Below are 17,704 nucleotides of genomic sequence, written 5' to 3'. Positions count from 1 at the left end.
ATCAGGCCCACTCCCCTCCGTCTCTCCCCTTGTTTCCTGCTCTATCACTTTTTCATTCCCCCTGTCTTTTCAGCTCACTGTCTTCCTGTTGTTTCTTCCCTCTGTTTCTCCACTGCCTGCAACTTGTGCCCTGGGGAAATACTGCTTTCCCAATGACATGTACACATTGTGGGTTGCAGAGAGAATGGGATGTTAATGTTGCAGCCCTGTTGAGAGTGAGTTACGGCTCTCGGGGATCTTTGCTGCTCATCCTGTGTATGAATAAGCGTGCAATAACAGGCACAATATATCTCAAGAAACACTGTATCTGCACTGCTGAACCTCGCACACTTTTTTGTCGGGTCCTTCTTTGAAAAATATGTGCACACTGCCTCCTGCTGTTCAGTAATGTGAGGGACATATCTGCAGTATACACACCTACATTGTAAAGGACAACATTCGATATAAAGCAGGAAACAGTTAACCGGCCTGGCTGTAGTATGAATCCAGCTTCTCCGTGCGTATCTGCTGCTGCCTGGAGCCAATCTACCTCCTCACTGTATCTGGCTCTCCCCTCCATGGCTCATTGTTTCATATTTCGGCATCTGTCCCAGAAGTTAACAGACCATCTGAAGCCCACCTGCTACTTTGCTGTTCTGGGACAGGAAGGGAGGAGAGGACACCTTCTCTACAGGTTTGTGTGACAACTGAGCGGCCATGAGAGAGTGAGAAACAGACAGACGGAGCAGAGGTCACAGCTGGGCCAGACCACCTCCACAATCAAGCATGATGATGTGAAGTTAATGGAAAATTTGCTTGCGAGGTTTACAAATACCTGTTTTTTTCCTCCTTCAACTCTGCTGAGACAATGTAGATCTGTTTTCCCCCACTGACAATGGGCCTCATGTGCCAACGCAAAAACGAGCCAAAGGAAAGTTTTTAATTTCAAGCTTTTTTTTAGGAGTCAGATGAATCCAACTCATGCGCACTGATCATCAGCGTGAGGCATAATTACACAGGAAGACTCTGTGGTCACTGATATATATAGGAGAGAACTGCAAGCTTTACCACTTGCCATTAAGGATAGTGCCTTAAATATAAAAGCGTGCAGGTCTGAAAGGCGAACAGTCTGGTGGTAAATCTACAGGGTGTGGGTCGTACACTAACCAAGGTGCCTCGTACAGTAGCTATTAATTACACTCAAATGATGACCTCCAACAAACTCCTGCAGCTTTCTCCACAGGTGCCTTGTACGGAAAGGTCAGTAACAAGGAAAACATCCAGCCTAGTATGTGGGCAGTGTGAGCGCCTCACACTGTATGGATGGGTTTGAGGGGAAACAACATGTTAGACTAAGAGCTTATCTGAGTATTTAGAGTTCCTGAGTGAGAGTCAAATTAGCAGGGAAGGAATTTTATAAACAAAATGGAAAATAGAAATGTTTCACGGCTGAAGGAGAATTCAGAGCGAGCCTTTGACCCTTTTAGAAACACAGCGCAGGGTTGAGCGTTAATGAGCACAAAGCTTTGCCATCGCTGATAAATGAAAATGTTCCATTATGTCCGACGAGGCCGGTGGCTCTCAGCCAGGTCTGCAGTAACAGGAGACGTGTGCAGTGTATATTATTCCTCAATTACAAGAGGAGGCTCGCAGGAGGTGCAAATTTTGGTTATAATGTATGTATATATAGCTACAGACTCAGCAAGATAAAGAAGACATTATACAGCAGTGACTTTACGCAGTCCATAGACTGCAGTGCAGCTTCATGGTTTAAGTTTAGAGCTCAGGAGTTTGCTGATGGTGTACACCGTCTCCTGATACAAGAAACGCACAAAATATGATTCAACAAGTAATCAATAAAAAGATGACAGTGTAGTTACATATTAATACATGACAATCAGCTGACAGACTGCAGCAGATATATTCCAAAATACTGGCACACTATTTACTCTGTGACTCAAGGTGTAAAAATGATCTGAGGAAATTACTTGATAGATAACTTAAACACTGATAAGGGTCATTGATTAACTCTAAAACTATAAGAATGTCAATGTTTTACGGGCACAAACCTTATAAAGCTGTAAATTGTTTGCGTAAATCACAATGAGAAACTTTAAAATAAGAAAAGCTTTCAAAGTAACTCCGCCCCCAAAGGTGGTAAAAACCAAACAAACAGCATCAACATGTTTTGACTTTTTATTCATCGAGACAACACGGACAATAAAAGCAGAGCAAAATCAAACAAGTCTTCAGTCTTCAAAATGTTTTGATCAAAATGAAATCAGTATACTTTACAGTAAGGGGACAAGAGCAATCAATGTGAGCTCTAAGTGGAGGAAAGAAGAGACACGCCCTTTCACAGGCCTAACATTGTACATACGCTTTCAACTGACTTTAAAAAGAAGGGCAGGAAGTGAAGTGGAACCTGACAAACCAAAACAAACCACAAGCACTGTCCTTTTATTTCATTTCCACTAAATGTCAAGAAACAAGGAGATGTGTAAAGTTTTTAAAAGAAGAACACAAAAACCCAGAATTTATTTCTCCTCTAAGTTTGGTATTGAAAGCGATGCCTGAGGGACACCGAGACCAAGAGATACATCTGATGAACCACAACTACCCTCACTGAAGATCAACAGGCACGGGAACATGAAAATCAATGCAATGTTTTCTCTCTCCTCATTTCCACATGTATGTTGATGTTTTAAATAAGCCACTACACATTTGTGGTTCACCTTGTTTTTAAGCAGCGAAGTGTCAGGTTCAGGGTAAGGATGGGTGCGCCATTTGATTTCTTCCTCCACCAGGTATCCCAGCTTCCCCTGTGGAGCAAAAATGTTTACAAAGTGCAATGTTAGCAAAGATCCCACAACAAGTGCTTTGAGCAGCAACTGCTGCTGCAGCAACATTACCTACATAAGACCATCGGTCAAATGCATCCCTCAGTTTAGCCACAGAGTAAAGTGTAGATTGTAAACAAGAGACACTGCTAATGATGCACACATGTATGCTATATACCAAGTTATTTCTCTTTTACTGCACTACCTATGAGAAGAGTCTACCTACAGTCAGTCTAAAAAAGACCACATGGTTTGAGCACTACCCTGAACCCTTAACAGTGACAGACCTGTTTGATATTCCTAACACCAGTGCAAAAGTGCACTTTTTAAGCAGGTTGAATGGCCAATTAAGGAGGCAAACACAGTAACCTGCCTACTGCAAATGTGACAGTGAAAATCTCCCAACAAAACTTTAAGCAGGAATGTTTCAGCTGCTGGCTCAGGGATATCAAGCAGGCTGTGCGTCTCTGCATTGTAAGAAATGTGCATCTCTGGCATTTCTATAACCACATTATAACCTTTCCAAACATATTTGAAAGTTAACAATAAAAACAAAAGATACACAATAAAAAAATATACACAATCAAGCTTTCAAGTTCATGTTTTGGAGAAGCACAGAATTGTTATTTCTGACAGGCAACAGCATTCAGAAATGGATGTGGGTAGAGAAAGGAGTACCTGGGGTGAGTACCTGCACAGTTTGACAGTCAGAGTATCCATGATTTTTAATTTGCCCTTTTCTCATGTGGTCTCGCTCACAACACCAACGCTGTGTGAGGTATGGAAGTCAGCTGCAATTCATTTGATAAACCCTACCCTCCAGTTAGTTAGTATGTAAGGCCCCCGGTGCTGTGACACCCCCCAAACACACACTGCATGGCATTATCAGGCACAGTAAGCTGGACAACAAATCCATGGCATTTGAGTAATGATTACGGCAAAATAAATGGCTTGTTTTACACATAGACCTTCGACTACAGCTACAGTGTGTCTGTGTGTTTACGTGTGAGCAGGAGAAATCCCTGCAATACCCGTAAACATGTAGACACACGGCGGCTGAGTTCTCTTCCTATATGGAGAGTTTTATCTCAGCAAATCAAAGTTATTACATTTGTCTACTTCAAAGTAAAAAGAACAAAAAAGAAAAGAATAAAAAACAGGGAAACACAGGCAGGAAAACTGGATTGGACTGGTTAATACCTTTTCTGCCATTTTGCCCACAAAGACAAATAAACATCTCTAAGGATGAAAAACCCATATACAAAACGAGGGGTACCTCCGGGCATGTTTGCTCAGGGCTACACTGGCCTTTCCCTCTTGGCTTTGTGTGAATGTTTTGTGCTTTCTTCTCATTCATCGGGCCTAGTCCTTCATCTTCAGTGCATACTTATGATGCACTATTCAAAAACAGGATAAAGATATATGCACATAGTACATAAGACAAAATCATAGGCATTGAACTGAACGTAAACAGGGTGGAGAGGTAAGGAGAGAGGGTGGGGAGGGGAAATGGGAGAGGTAGGGGAAGGGTTGGGTTTAGAGCCAGGGGGAGCGAGGAGGAGGCCGCACTTACCTGAGCCTGATCTGAGGTCCTATCAGATCAGTTTTAATTGGACTGAGTGTCACCTTCAGAATGGAGGAGCTCTTGCTGGCCGTTAAGCAGAGGGGAGGAGGCAGAGGCAGCCGCCTCTGTCTCCATCGGTTCCACTTCTGACGAAGCCTTGATGGTGGCTGCATCACCGTCAGAGTGCTTGTCTTTCTTGGAGCTGCTCCTCTCCTCCGTCGCCTTACGGTCTGCGAAACATTTATGTGAAGAGATCAATCAAAGGACAATCATTTCTCCCGCTGCCCTGTGCACTGCAAGGCTTTTAGTATAGAAGACTGTTCATTAAAAATCTGCACCAGCCAGACCAAATAACTTTACATGTGGTACAAGAGAGAGAAAACATCCTCACCTTTGTCTTTTGATGACCGCTCTCTGTCCCGCTCTTTGTCCCTCTCCCTGTCCTTGCTGCGGCTGCGGTGGCGGTGAGACTTGCGCTCTGAGCTGCGAGACCTCCTCCGCTCACGACTGCGGGAGCGACGCTTTCTGTCTGAGCGCTCACGGCTGCGCCTCCTCTCCCTGTCCCTGTCCCGGCTCCTATAAAAAGGGAGGAGAATATGTCTCTAAGTCAACAAGTCAAAGATGGAGTGGAGGATAATCGTTCATCCATGGAGGAACGTTCTCCGAGTATCTGAGGTGTGATGGCAGATCTGCTCGTAGGTGCACATTATCTACTCACAACTGGACACTTATTATTTAATATGCAGATAAAAAGGAGAAAAGTTTCTTTTAGTTTAGTGAAATCATCAGCAACAAGCTAGATAAACCCTGTGGTGTAATGTTTGTGGTATGAACAACCATACTCCAACATAAAAACAGACCTGTAATGAAGTTTCATGACGTAACGACAAGCCTAACCTACTGTGTTTTCTGTTGTTAGACAGGCTGAGAGTGCAGGCAGTGAACAGAACCATGCGGCTCAAACAGATTTTAGGTTTACGTTGTTCGATGAGGTTCAACGCGATCGGCCATACCTGCTGCGTTTGCGTTCCCTCTCCCTGTCCTTGTCTCTGCTCCGGGACCTCCTGCGATCACGGGATCGGCTCCGTTTCCTGTCGGACGCTCTACTGGAGTGGCGGCTGTTGGAGTGGCTTCGACGCCCCCTCCTGTCCCTGTCCCGGTCTCTATCTCTGTCCCGTTCTCTGTCTCGCTCTCTCTCACGCTCCCGTTCTCTCTCCCGCTCTCGTTCCCTCTCCTTCTCCCGTTCCTTCTCTCGCTCCTTCTCCTTTTCTTCCTCCTCTTTGCGCTTTTTCTCCCTCTCCTCCCTCTCACGCTCACGGTCTTCTTTGTCTTTCTTGAGTGCTGGGTTTTCACCTTGGGGGTCTTCTGAGCGACGACGAAGCTTCTCCTATGAGTAAAGAAAGAGCAATGGTGTTAATTATCACAAGTCCATCAGAACATTTCAAAGAAGATGACAAACATTTATAAATTATAACTAATACATTTGACTTAATACTTCTGTATTGTTGTAAATTAGCTTTCGCCATCTCAGTAACTTAAATGTGCTGAAACTATTAAACTGTTTGTCCTGTTCCTCACTCTTGTGTTTCATGGATCCAATAACTGACAGCATGCCATCCTCTAGGTATGGGTACTGTGTCAGGTGATCTTACCTTTAGCTCCTCTACTGTGGATTTGATCTTGGCGTAGCCCATGTGTTGCTTGCCCATCAAGTGATCATCCACTCGAGACTGTGCATCCCCCACAATGAGGAAGGCCCCGCACACCTCACACACCTCCATCTGTTTCTCCTGGGCCGCAAAGCTCTCGATTGTCTGCAGGAAGTTTTACATCAGTTAAACATGTTTATTAACAGTAAGCATGACACAAGCAGCACCTGCAGGCCGACTAGCCGGGAGGTCCCTGACTCACTGAGGGGGTGGAGCTGAGCAGCTCTCTCTCTTCCTTCAGCTGCTCCACCAGCTTCATCATTCCCTGGGCCTCCTCCACTCTACCCTCTGATCCCAGCTCCTCAATCTAAACAAAAGCAAAACAGAGACGATACAGATCGGTTATTTTAGCACAATGCAATGCCACTAAGCTGTTGTGTGTCCATGACAACGTAAATAGATAAGATAATATAAGGTAAGATAAGAATGTAAGATAAGATAACAATGTAAATTCACAGATATATTTAAATGACACTGAGCTCTGGTTCCAAAGTTCAACTTAGCACTTCTTCATTACTCACAATCAACTCATATCATAATATTTGCAACAAACCTGAACAACTAGGTCTTCGATCTTCTCTGTTAGGACCTGAGCCTTCTCCTCATTTTTCCCAGTTGGACCAGGACCCTGCAGGATCAAACACACTGCATCTCAGGTTCAACACACACAGGCAATGAAAGTCTTTTAGGCTTAGAGTGTGCATTGTAGTCTGAGATGACTAAAAGCAGCAGAGAGGGCGCTTTAACCAGCACATATATTGGTTGTTGTGCACTGCAGTAAAAAGAAAGAGTTACAGAACAGTGTCTCAAAAACACATTACAAACCCCTGCATTTTGCTGAGCCTGGGAAAGTGCAAGCCGGGCATGCCCTCTACGAATCCGCCGTTCCACCTCTGCCAGGAGCGACTGCAGATAACGCAGGAAGTCTCGCTCATAGCCCTCCTTCATGAACCGAGAGCTTTTCTCATACCTGCACACGTAGGATAGAAACAGTTAATTACGTGGAAACAAAAAGTCACATAAACAATGTTAAAAATCAGAATCAGAACTCACGTTATTCTAAGATTTTCGTCATGGATTTTCTCACAGGGGCCTGTAAAAGAATTAACACTTTAGTACCTTCAAATATAACAGATTTATCTGTCAGCTGCTGTTGTAGTAAAACATATTTAAATTGAATTTAACACTTACCTAAGTCAGATCGGGTGTTTGTGAAGAGCTCAGCGGGGCAGAAGCCACACAGATAGTATCGACAGACCTTAATGAGAAAAAGATCAAAGAAGTTTAATATTTCAACCTGTCGCCAAATGTAACGTTATGGTTTTTAATCAGATCGATACATTTACATGTACGTTAAACTAACTGGGGTGAATTGAGTCTTGCAAGTCAATCCCACGACTGTAACACTAATGCGGACTTGCTTATGACTGAAGCTCCCAGTTATTACTAGACCCAAAATCCAAACAGGGTAAAGCGCTTAGTGAGTTAAACACTAACTCTGAATCACACAGACGTCAGCATGAGGGAAGAAATATGATGAAGGCTAATCCCCAGCGGTCCATGCTTTAATATGAGCAACTGTAACGTTGATAGCATTAGCTGCTCTGGTGCCAACTTTCCTAACACGAGTGCCTACATAACACAAAACAAAAGCCATTCCGTTCGTTATTGCTTCAATCTGGCATATCTACAGACATCCTAATTCCATCAGACCCTATATGGGATGATTTTATGGATCCTGGCGAGCTAACATTGTTTTAGCCTATCAAACTAGCTAGGCTACAGTTAGCCAGAATGCTAACTTACGCTCTCGTCGTCCCATCGCACGTTGGATCGCTTCTCGTCAGGGGCCAAGTTTCTGTCTCGGCCCATTAACTCATCGAGTAACTGGGCCGCGGAGAGCATTTTGCTTAGAAACAATGTAGCCTTGATTTAAAGTACTACGATATCTCCTTAAGAGCCTGTCCACACCATTTATTGCGCGCAAAGTACTTCTGATCAAAATGGCAGACGTTGTAACAACGCCCGTTTACGGTTCAACTACCAGTCCAACAGCAGCTGCTTTAGCCTCCGAACCGGAAGTACAAGGTTGACTATACCGTTCAGTTTGAATTCGAACACACTGACTTTATAACATCCCAGATATGAAATTTAAAATGTAAAATTTTGCACATTATTTGAAGGAATGGCCAACGATTCATAGCTAAACCATAAACACACATTTATACAGTTTATGACATGCACTTTTGATATTTTATTTTGAAAGAAGTCACCGGAAATAAGAAAATGATATCTGACTTAATATGAGAGTCTGCGGCGTCCCGTGATAGATGGCTTATTTAAGTAACGATTTAACTGTGCAATGCTATCAATATCAAAATGTAAGAGTTTAAGTACAGTCTAGATTGACCGTTCAGGCAAAAGCATAAACTAATACCGCCCTCCGGTGGTCAACGTATAGAACTGCAATTAAAAACAATGATTTCAGTAATACTAAAGTTACAAACACTTGTTCGGTCATTTGACCTTTATCCTGAGTTTATCTTATAATCAACAAATCATGACCGCTTATGTAATTATTTTTGTAGTTTGATTGCTGTACTGTATTTGTGTAATTACTTACCAGAATCGAATAATTAGTATGTTGCAGTGCTATTCGGTGGCCACCGGGGGGCAATTAACAGTTAACAAATGTAACAGTCACAATGGTGTTTTTACAATCATGAGCTTTATTGCCCTCTAGTGGTCAAAGTGGGTAACTGCATTATTACAAGCTTGTCTACTACATTAGTGAATTGTCATGTTGCTCAAGATAGCCCTTCTGAATTTTTTTATAGTGCATCCCCGAAATAAATAATAACTGCATGATCATTTCCTTTACTTCTATTCTTAAATCAGTTTGGACGCTGCACAACGACATTCCTGAATAATCACAGGCCATCATGTTTAAAATAATGCTAATAATACGAACGTAATGCTGTGCAGTTCTTCACCGTGACCACAATATGGCAGTAAACACGTGTACCATAGACTGTACATTGAAGGTTGTTTAAATACATTACATGGTACAAATTAATTTTGGCTGACAGAAAACTGCAAATCAACACAGGTAATCAGTAATATTTGTATTATATCTATATAAATGTGTTTGTTATTTTACAACGGCCACTAAAAACAATTTAGATTTATATAATTATAGCTGCCTGGTGCCCTTATTTTGAAAGAGTTTTGTCGGAAGTAAGAAGATGCTGTTATGTTTGCATTAACGCTAGCTTGATTAGCTAAATATGTTGTAGTATCTTACTTTGACCACACGAGGGCAGTACAGTTATACGGTAAGTATAGTTGTGAAGAAATGTAATCTTGATTAACTAAATGTGTTGCAATATCTTACTGTTACCACAGGGTGACAGCAATAAGTCATACGATACGATTCACCTGAGAAAAAATGCTATTACATTTGCATTGTAGCTAGCTTGATTAATTTAAAATGTTATGCAGTTCCTTATAGTGACCACAAGAGGGCAGTAGACTGTTATAATTAACGTATAAAACTGCCAGGTGTTCCATTATGGTGCGTGTCCATAATGTCCATTGGATATAGCTTTGTCTGGATATAGCCTGACCCACCCTTCGTTTAACATTAGCGAGACTACCAAGAAACTGAGCCTTTAGCAAGTTAATCGTATATAGTCAATTTAAATCTCATCTGCAAACGCTGTTCATACCTAGTGCAAACAAGATATAATTTTAATATATCCGGATGGATCATTCACCATAAACGAAACTCATAAAGAGTTATTTTATCAATGCTATTTACTATTATTATTGCGTCAGCCTCCTTGACGCTAAGGTCTGTTGTAAAATAATCTGTAACTGATCACTGCCCTCCTGTGGCCACAATAAGGAAGTGCAATACGGTATCGATGTAACGGCCATAACCGCCCAGTGTTAACATCCATAAACTTGTTATTCATTTAAACATATACAATATCATCATGACTATCACATATAAAACATTATTATTTGATACAGCTACAAAACAAACAAACTAAAAACAGTTCTTAACAGTTTTCTGGTGTGAAGACCAGTGCGAAGGCTAACAGTGTCAAGGCAGACATGATAACAAACTATCACGTCCAAACTATCACTTCCGTTTAAGACTTTCAAAATAAATTAACAAAACTGAGGCAATAAGAACGCAATAAACAGTATTAATTGATCGTTTTAGTTTTTACCAAGTGTTTTAAAATCATTTTATAAGGTGTTGAAGGATCGGACCATAATTTCTGTGACTCAGTATGCAGCGTGGAAATGACGATTAACCACTGGTTGCATTGCTACTGATATTCCAACGACACCTGTGTCAGTGATTTCACATTTAATTATTTCTCGGAATTATTTATTCAACGACAACAACTGATCACACAAAGTTAAGTGGCACCTAAACGCGTCAGAATATTGCGAGTATTAAGAGGGGAACAAAATATTCGTGCTCACTGTGTTACATCAAAATATATCCCCCGATAAGGCGGTGGTGGTTTTGGCAGGAGCCCACTGACGTAGCTCTGACACGCCGCTGACTGATTGAATGAGAGTTAGCAGTGTTCTGTCTGTAACGTGAACTTACAACAGACACAAATAGCGAGGACTGAAGCGGCATTATAAACACTCCGACCATCAACACCAAGTTGCATTAGCCGTGGCTGCCACAAGCTAGCACCAAAGACTGCTAGCACCTCGTTAAGCTAGCAGGCTGGTAAGATTAGCCGGGTGCTAATGTTAGCTGTCAAGTCTATTCATAGTAGCCATTAGCAGGGTAATCGTAGGCCGATTAGTATTGACAACTTAATCCGAGAGGCTTTTGTGTATCCTATGATCTCGCCACGCTAGTTGTCTGCACCAAGATGTCCACCACTTCGTTGGATAAAGAGTTACAGGAGCGACTGAGAGAGGCGTCTGCCATCGGGGACATCGACGAAGTGCGGACATTGGTGGAGAGTGGAGTAAATGTGAACTCACAGAACGAGATAAATGGATGGTGAGTGTTTTGACGACTTCATGTGTTGGTTTTCTCTACTTATTAATAAGTATTCAATGTTAACCTAAACGTCCAGGGCAGCCCAGTGCGTTGTTCACCACAGGGATTGAACCTGTTCAGTGTTGTTATCAGGCAGAACAAGGCTTGTTACTCAGCCAGGCTTTCCACCTTTGCACCTTGCCTCTTCAAACAGTAAATAAGGGCCCAGGTAGCTGGTATTTGGAAGCATATATTGCCGTTATACAAAAGGAGGAAAGTAAAATAAAATGTAAATTGGCACCTTGCTTCTTTTCGCAAGGAATAGTTAATTACAACTTTCTTAAATAATGTAAAACAGTCAGATAGATCCAAAACATACTCCTTATACAATAATACAATCAAGCCAATGTTTTAACAAAGACTGTCTTGTTTGTGACTATAAATAGTCCAATAAGATTTTTTAATTATGCCCTGATGTAACTTTGATTTTGCAAGTCGGAGAAAATAATAGTTAATGTCTTTCATTCTGTCAGCCAGTGCTACTCCGGCGCAGGTGATGTTAGACCATCTTATACCTTTTAATTCAGCATATGATTGTTTTTGTTTATTGCTTGTGTTCTCTACAATCACTCCAACAGGACCTGCCTGCACTGGGCATGCAAGAGGAACCATAAGCACATAGTGTCCTACCTACTGAGCTGTGGAGCAGACAAAGACATCCTCACAGCTAAAGATGAATTGGCCTCACAGCTCACATCTAAACCCGAGATCAAACGGCTTTTGGGAGGTAAAGTCCACATTTCATCCTCTCACGTTCCCTGTTCCTCTCTAATGGTTCTAAAGGTATTTTACAGTACGATGGTATATCAGCTTCTTAACGTCTGTTTGACATGTGATTTACGTTTTGGGTGTCTGGTTTTTATTTTCCGCTGTTTCCAAGAAAATAATCCTCTTTTTCTATATTCACAGTTGAAGTGGAAGAAGTGCCTGAAGTCAAGGAGCCTGAGTTGCCAATCATCCCCAACTACATGTCTAACCCGCCCTTCATTTATTCCAAGATGGATAACAAGTTAGAGGCCATCCTGGACCAGCACCTTACACAAAACGGCTCTGGAGAACACGCTGAGGACACACAGAGCGATACAGCCTCCCTGTCCCCAACTCACGAGCCTCAAAAATCACAGAGTCTGGTCTCGGACGGCCCCACTCCCCCAAGCAACCCCACTGGCCATAGCCAAGCCCAGACTGGAGAATTCATTCCTGTGAGTGAGCAAAATGGAGTGTCCACAAGCTCGGCTTCCTCCCACAACCACGCAGTCGTTAACTGCACGGTGCCCATGGACCTGTCAGTTGAGCCGCACCTTGTCAACCATGCAGACTACCCACACGCGGTCGCACACAACGGCACCATGTGCTCGCCTCCGCTGGCCTCACAAAGCCCAAGCCTGGGCGGCAGCAGCGGGGGTCAGGTCCAGGCCCCAGTGGCCAGCGGCAACCCAACGATGAGCAGGCAGCAATCCATCCCACAGCAGCTGAGCTACAGCCAGGCTGGGGGGCCCATGCCCGCCTTCCAGCCCTTCTTTTTCACCAGCACCTTCCCTGTCAACGTGCAAGGTGAGAGAGTGATCATGTCTTTTATCATGTCAAACCTATCCACATACACGATCAACAGGATAACACTCACACTGACAACATTCAACACTTTCTTAGTAATAGTTATGCAGATCGATGCAGCTCTCATATCTGTCTGTGAAGTTGGAAGCCGGAGTCAGGACATGATCACCGTAGCTCAGTATGAAAACCCCCACATTCAACTCAACTTATAGCTTGTTTAGTTTATGTGTTCATGAGGATTTGACGGAGAGGCTGTGTGTAGTAACTTTGTGTGTTCTTTGTCTCTGTGCTTGGCCAAACATACCTGCAGTGTTCGGTGACACAGATATAACGGCATTCTTGTTTGCCTATTTGAAGTGAACTTGTCAAACCAGAAAGAGTTGTTAATGGAGGTCGCCTCTTGTCTCAGTATGATGACAGAAAGTCTCACAGACACGAACACGGCCACGTTCTCCAGTCCTTCTCCCCATAACATAATGACTCAGAAAATGTTCCAAATATTTAACAGAATTGCTTCTAACCCTTTTTCACTCATATATAGGAAACATACGTCACTGACTCTTAGCATGGCCTCTGTCCATCATCTTTCTTAAAGCCACAATATCTTTGTTAATAGAGCGCTATTACTCTGTTCCCCCTCTGTAGAGCTGGTGCTCAAAGTGCGTATCCAGAACCCTAACGCACGAGAGAACGACTTCATCGAGGTGGAGCTGGACCGCCAGGAGCTCACCTATCGCTCCCTTCTGAGGGTGTGCTGCCGTGAGCTGGATATCAGCACTGAGCACGTGGAGAAGATCCGCAAGCTGCCAAACACCATGTTGAGAAAGGTATGAGACAGAGAGCCTGCAGGCTGCTCACAAGTTCATGTTTTCATGCACTTTGTATTTGTGCAGATTGTGACTTGCATTACCTTCCTGCTGATTCCCCACAAACAGTGACGCATGGTGCCGCAGCCACCGCATGAAATATTGAAACAGAAGCGCTTTGATTCACGATTGCAACATTTTTTTCAGTTGAATGCATTGATTATTTATTCTTTTGTCTGTTCGATGATACTTTAATTTCCTTGTACATCATCATCATCATCATTTTAAATGGGCTGTCTACACGAGCCCTTCTTACACTGCGGTTCCGCCTCAGCGCCGTAACGAAGCTCCGTCGTCATGGAGCCTTTATTATTTATAAACATAGAAGACGAAACGTAACAGAGGCGTAATAACCCCACCTTGAACTGGCGGTGTAAAACAGGCTCCTGTTTCTTCATGAAAATAAATGACAAGTATTTGATTCTGTCGATGATTTAAAAGTGACTTTCCTCTCCTGTCCAGGACAAGGATGTCGCTCGGCTGCAGGACTTTCAGGAGCTGGAGGTCGTGTTGGAGAAAGCAGAGGGCCTGTCCCTTTTCTCTGGGACTGGGGGCCTAACAGACAGACCGTGCTACAACATGAAGGCCTCGCGCCTCACCTACTAGATCTACCACAGAGCGCGAGGTCTCCCTGCTTACGATGGGCTTCTGTAGCTTCCCTCCAGCAACGTTAACTAGTTGCCTAGCCAGGTCTCTTGTTAAAGCTTTTTTCAGCCTTTGGTGTTTCGCCAACTTCCTAACTGGGGTTTGTTTTTTCAAGTTCTGTAGCTATTGTCCTCCTCCAGTCCTCCTCTGGCCCTCCTGCCGCTTTAGTGTACCCAACCAGTTCTAAGCGATTACTGATGCATGGTGTCCTCGATTATGTGCGAAAGTATTTGGGCCCCTCTCTCCTCTCTTTATCTCTTTCTCTCCTCCCACTGCACTTTGTGCCAAGGCTCCAGTGGGACAACAGGGGGAGGCATTGGCTTGTCTTCCTTACAGACTGGACTTGAATGGGATTTTGCAATAGCCTTACACGGACACAATCCTATACTGGACTATGGTCAGAGAGGAACAAGAGCAGAGGACGATGGGAAGGATTTACATAACTCTTCTAAGATCATCATCGGTACACAGAAAGGTCCAGTTGCAGCACAGTGGACTTGCACACAGCAAACTGACCGGTCAAGTGTGATCAGATATTCTGGCTGGCGTGCACACTTTCATACATGCTGTAGGCAGAAACCTTAGTGTCTTTCCGGCAGAGGGCGTCCATGACTGGCCTAAGGTGGAGGTCATTAATCAAAGGACTTCAATTTCCTGACAACTCGTACGCGATAGCTTAACCACAGAAGGACACACACGAGAAGGAGTACTGGCTTTTCAACATATTTAAATTATCCATTTATACACTGTGGACAGAAATAATTTTAAAGGAATTGTTCTCTTTGTCTCTTCATGTCAGACAGAACTAGATTCATGATGTAGAGATAAACGTGCTGCTCACTGAAGCAGGATTAGTTTTGTTTTAACACATTAGAACGTCTGCTCTGCAGGGTGTGCTCTTCAGTTCAGTCAGCGTAACAACTGTGAATTATTTATTTTAAACGTCTGTCTTCTGTCGATTCTCTCTTTTAAGGAGGGACTACCGTCGTGCTTCAGAGAGACCCAGCAAAGGTCGAGTACGAGGCGCACACTTGTTTAGCCTTATGTTTGAGTTGTTCTTCTTTTTAACTGTGATTTAGACTTTAATACCAAAAACTAATCTAGCCAGCAAAGGTACTAACGGCAGAATAATCTACGGCTGCTGCAGAAAACGAAGCAGCCTTGTTCGCCTTTGTCCCCTGAACGTGAAGAGTAAATTTAGAGTTATGAAAGAGAGCATGATTATTTGCTTCTGACACTTTTTTGATGGAGTGCTTCCTTGTTTCTCCAACACCCCTCCAATGACTTTCTTTGTCACCTCAATGTATACCAAGCGCCTCTCTGGTGACTTGATTTCTTTCACACAACACAGACTCTTAAAAAAAGGCTTCCGTTTGCTGTTTTGTGTTCATGTTGTTTTGTAGCCTAATCCGAGCGGTTGCTGTCTGACTTAAATAAAGACTGACGAGATAACGACACTATAACTTTCTTATGATGTATATGAAGAGTTTAACTGGGCCGTGACAGGTCAAGAGGTCATGCTGTTAATGCTGCTTTCATCAACACTTTATATTCCATTATTTCTCAATACTGGGGCTCATTTGTTTTAAGCAGTGCTGTAGGCGACCATTATAATGTCCTACGATTGAAGAGGTTCTCACCCAGTGGTAACTGTTTACTGTTCAAATGTATACCTGAAGCTCTTACTGTATTTGTATGTTTTATGATCTCTTTTTTATTAATTTGTATCATTTTTTTTAACCAGCTAGGCCTGTTGTGTTTGTGTCAAAGAGTCTATAGTGCAAGAGCGAGTTCAACAAAGGGATGAAAAGTACCGAGATGCTGTTGTTGAAGCCAAGTGCAATGAGGGAGGGAGAGGATGTGTTCCAGGAGAGCGAGCAGCGAGCGGAAAGGACTACCAAGAGTGCTTCGTTTTTGTTCCCAATGATGTTAAATGCTTTATTAAGTGAAGTTGTGCCACATCTTTAAGGCCGGAGCTTTGTTGAGAAGGTGGGACGATGTGTGGAGGAAACACCCCCCCTGGTCGTTTTGAGCCCGGGGTGAGCATGTTCGAAACGTTGTTTTTATAAGATCTTTGATTCTGTGGGGAGGAGATCACTAACGTTGTATATGTGGGGTTGCTTATTGTTCTAGAAAAAGCAGAATACAGTTTGACTTAACCTATGCATTCAGAGTCTGATATTTTTATATACAGTACGTCCTGTGTAAAAATAATCTTAGGCACTGTTCCAGTTGTGTTTTTTTGTTCTTAAGACCTGTATCTGTTCTTTGATAAAGCATGTTAAAGAACCTGTTCTCTGCCCTCTTCTTCTCCTCAGCCCAATGACGGGACCAGTAGCATGCTTTTTGTTGCAGGTTATAATTTTCTGAGTTCATGCATGCGATTGCCAGATTGTGGAGTGAACTACCCACAAAGCAATGAACATGTATGTTTCAGCTGGGAGCCACTAGAGGGAGCAGAAGAGCACATATTGGCGTTAGAGGAGCCACATTCTCCCAGAGGTTTTAAAACCTTTCTGTTTGCTCAGATTTAATTTAATCCATAAAAGTATTTAACTTCTGCTGTTTGGATGCTCGTCTGTTATATTATTTTATATGTGTTCAGAGATGCAGCGCTGTCAGAATGCCTGTGCAGAGCCAGCAGCGCTCCTTCAACAACCATCCAGTGAGCTCAGCGTTCATTGTACACTGATGCAGAGTGAATGAAAACAAATAAACTCTTTTAAATTATTAAGAACAATTCTAAAGCAGGTTTGCAACGAGTAAAAGAGTTAATAACAAAGTTATGTTTGGGGAAATTATCTGCTTACACTGCTGCCTGTAAAATAGATGAAATGTCTGTTTCTGGCTAATCAAGCAAATGACCTATTAATTAAAAATACGTCATCACTTATGTTAAAATATATAAATAAATATCCAATACTGCATCACTGCTCTTCTAGATATTCTTTTGGTCCTCATTCAAATATAGTAGCTACTCTGTAGGCCACACCTCTGCGAACTATCGGCTGATTGGTGTTCATTTATGCCAATAAAGATTTGGAACAAATCACTTTATTGTTTTGGTGTTTGTGTGTGCGGGCGTGGGGGGTTCAGCCTTTCTTAGATACAAGCAGGGGGGGCTCCAAGGAGAGGAGTTTGGGAACTACTGATTTAAGGAATCAAAAATAGTTGTTCCTGCTTTCATTTGGTAAATAAAACTATAAATGTAATCACGGTAATTTAACTCGATGAAGAATGTTGTCTGCTTGTAAAGAAACCCTGGAACTACGAAAAGCTGTTTGTGTTTCTGCATTGGTCCCATCACAGAATATTTTTGCTCAAATGAAAAATAGCTAAAATATTGACTAAAGTATTTAAAGAAAAATACATCAACAGACTGTTTGCTGTTCAGAAACTTCTCCTTATCAGCTGCATTATTAAGACAGCTAAGCTCTCCTGTAAATGTTCTGTATTTCAGCGTGCAG

General features: G+C 42.7%; 2 protein-coding genes across 3 annotated transcripts; one reads left to right on the top strand and one right to left on the bottom strand.

The window, feature by feature from the left end:
• Positions 1-2,175: 2,175 nt before the first annotated feature.
• luc7l3 (LUC7-like 3 pre-mRNA splicing factor) lies at positions 2,176-8,121 on the bottom strand. Of its 2 annotated transcripts, XM_069674632.1 has the most exons (11): positions 7,899-8,121; positions 7,284-7,350; positions 7,146-7,185; positions 6,918-7,062; positions 6,646-6,720; positions 6,295-6,399; positions 6,036-6,197; positions 5,397-5,770; positions 4,775-4,959; positions 4,393-4,613; positions 2,176-2,801 (listed from the first exon to the last, which is right to left on the bottom strand). In XM_069674632.1, the coding sequence occupies exons 1-10, from the start codon at positions 7,995-7,997 to the stop codon at positions 4,426-4,428; spliced, it is 1,440 nt and encodes a 479-aa protein (XP_069530733.1). In that variant the 5' UTR covers positions 7,998-8,121; the 3' UTR covers positions 2,176-2,801; positions 4,393-4,425. The 2 variants fall into 2 exon arrangements, with proteins under 2 accessions (XP_069530733.1, XP_069530732.1); XM_069674631.1 differs by lacking the exon at positions 2,176-2,801 and having other exon boundaries at positions 3,446-4,613.
• A 2,524-nt stretch (positions 8,122-10,645) lies between these two features.
• On the top strand, positions 10,646-17,240 carry ankrd40 (ankyrin repeat domain 40). Its single transcript, XM_069674284.1, has 5 exons — positions 10,646-11,133; positions 11,751-11,899; positions 12,082-12,726; positions 13,372-13,553; positions 14,055-17,240. The coding sequence occupies exons 1-5, from the start codon at positions 11,000-11,002 to the stop codon at positions 14,196-14,198; spliced, it is 1,254 nt and encodes a 417-aa protein (XP_069530385.1). The 5' UTR covers positions 10,646-10,999; the 3' UTR covers positions 14,199-17,240.
• The last annotated feature ends 464 nt before the right edge of the window (positions 17,241-17,704 follow it).

Source organism: Semicossyphus pulcher, unplaced genomic scaffold (genome assembly GCF_022749685.1).
Source record: "Semicossyphus pulcher isolate SPU_LCO1_2020_fin unplaced genomic scaffold, fSemPul1.0.p SCAF_23, whole genome shotgun sequence".
NCBI lineage: Eukaryota > Metazoa > Chordata > Actinopteri > Labriformes > Labridae > Semicossyphus > Semicossyphus pulcher.
The sequence above is the reverse complement of the archived record's forward strand: the minus strand, read 5'-3'. Positions and strand labels throughout refer to the sequence as shown.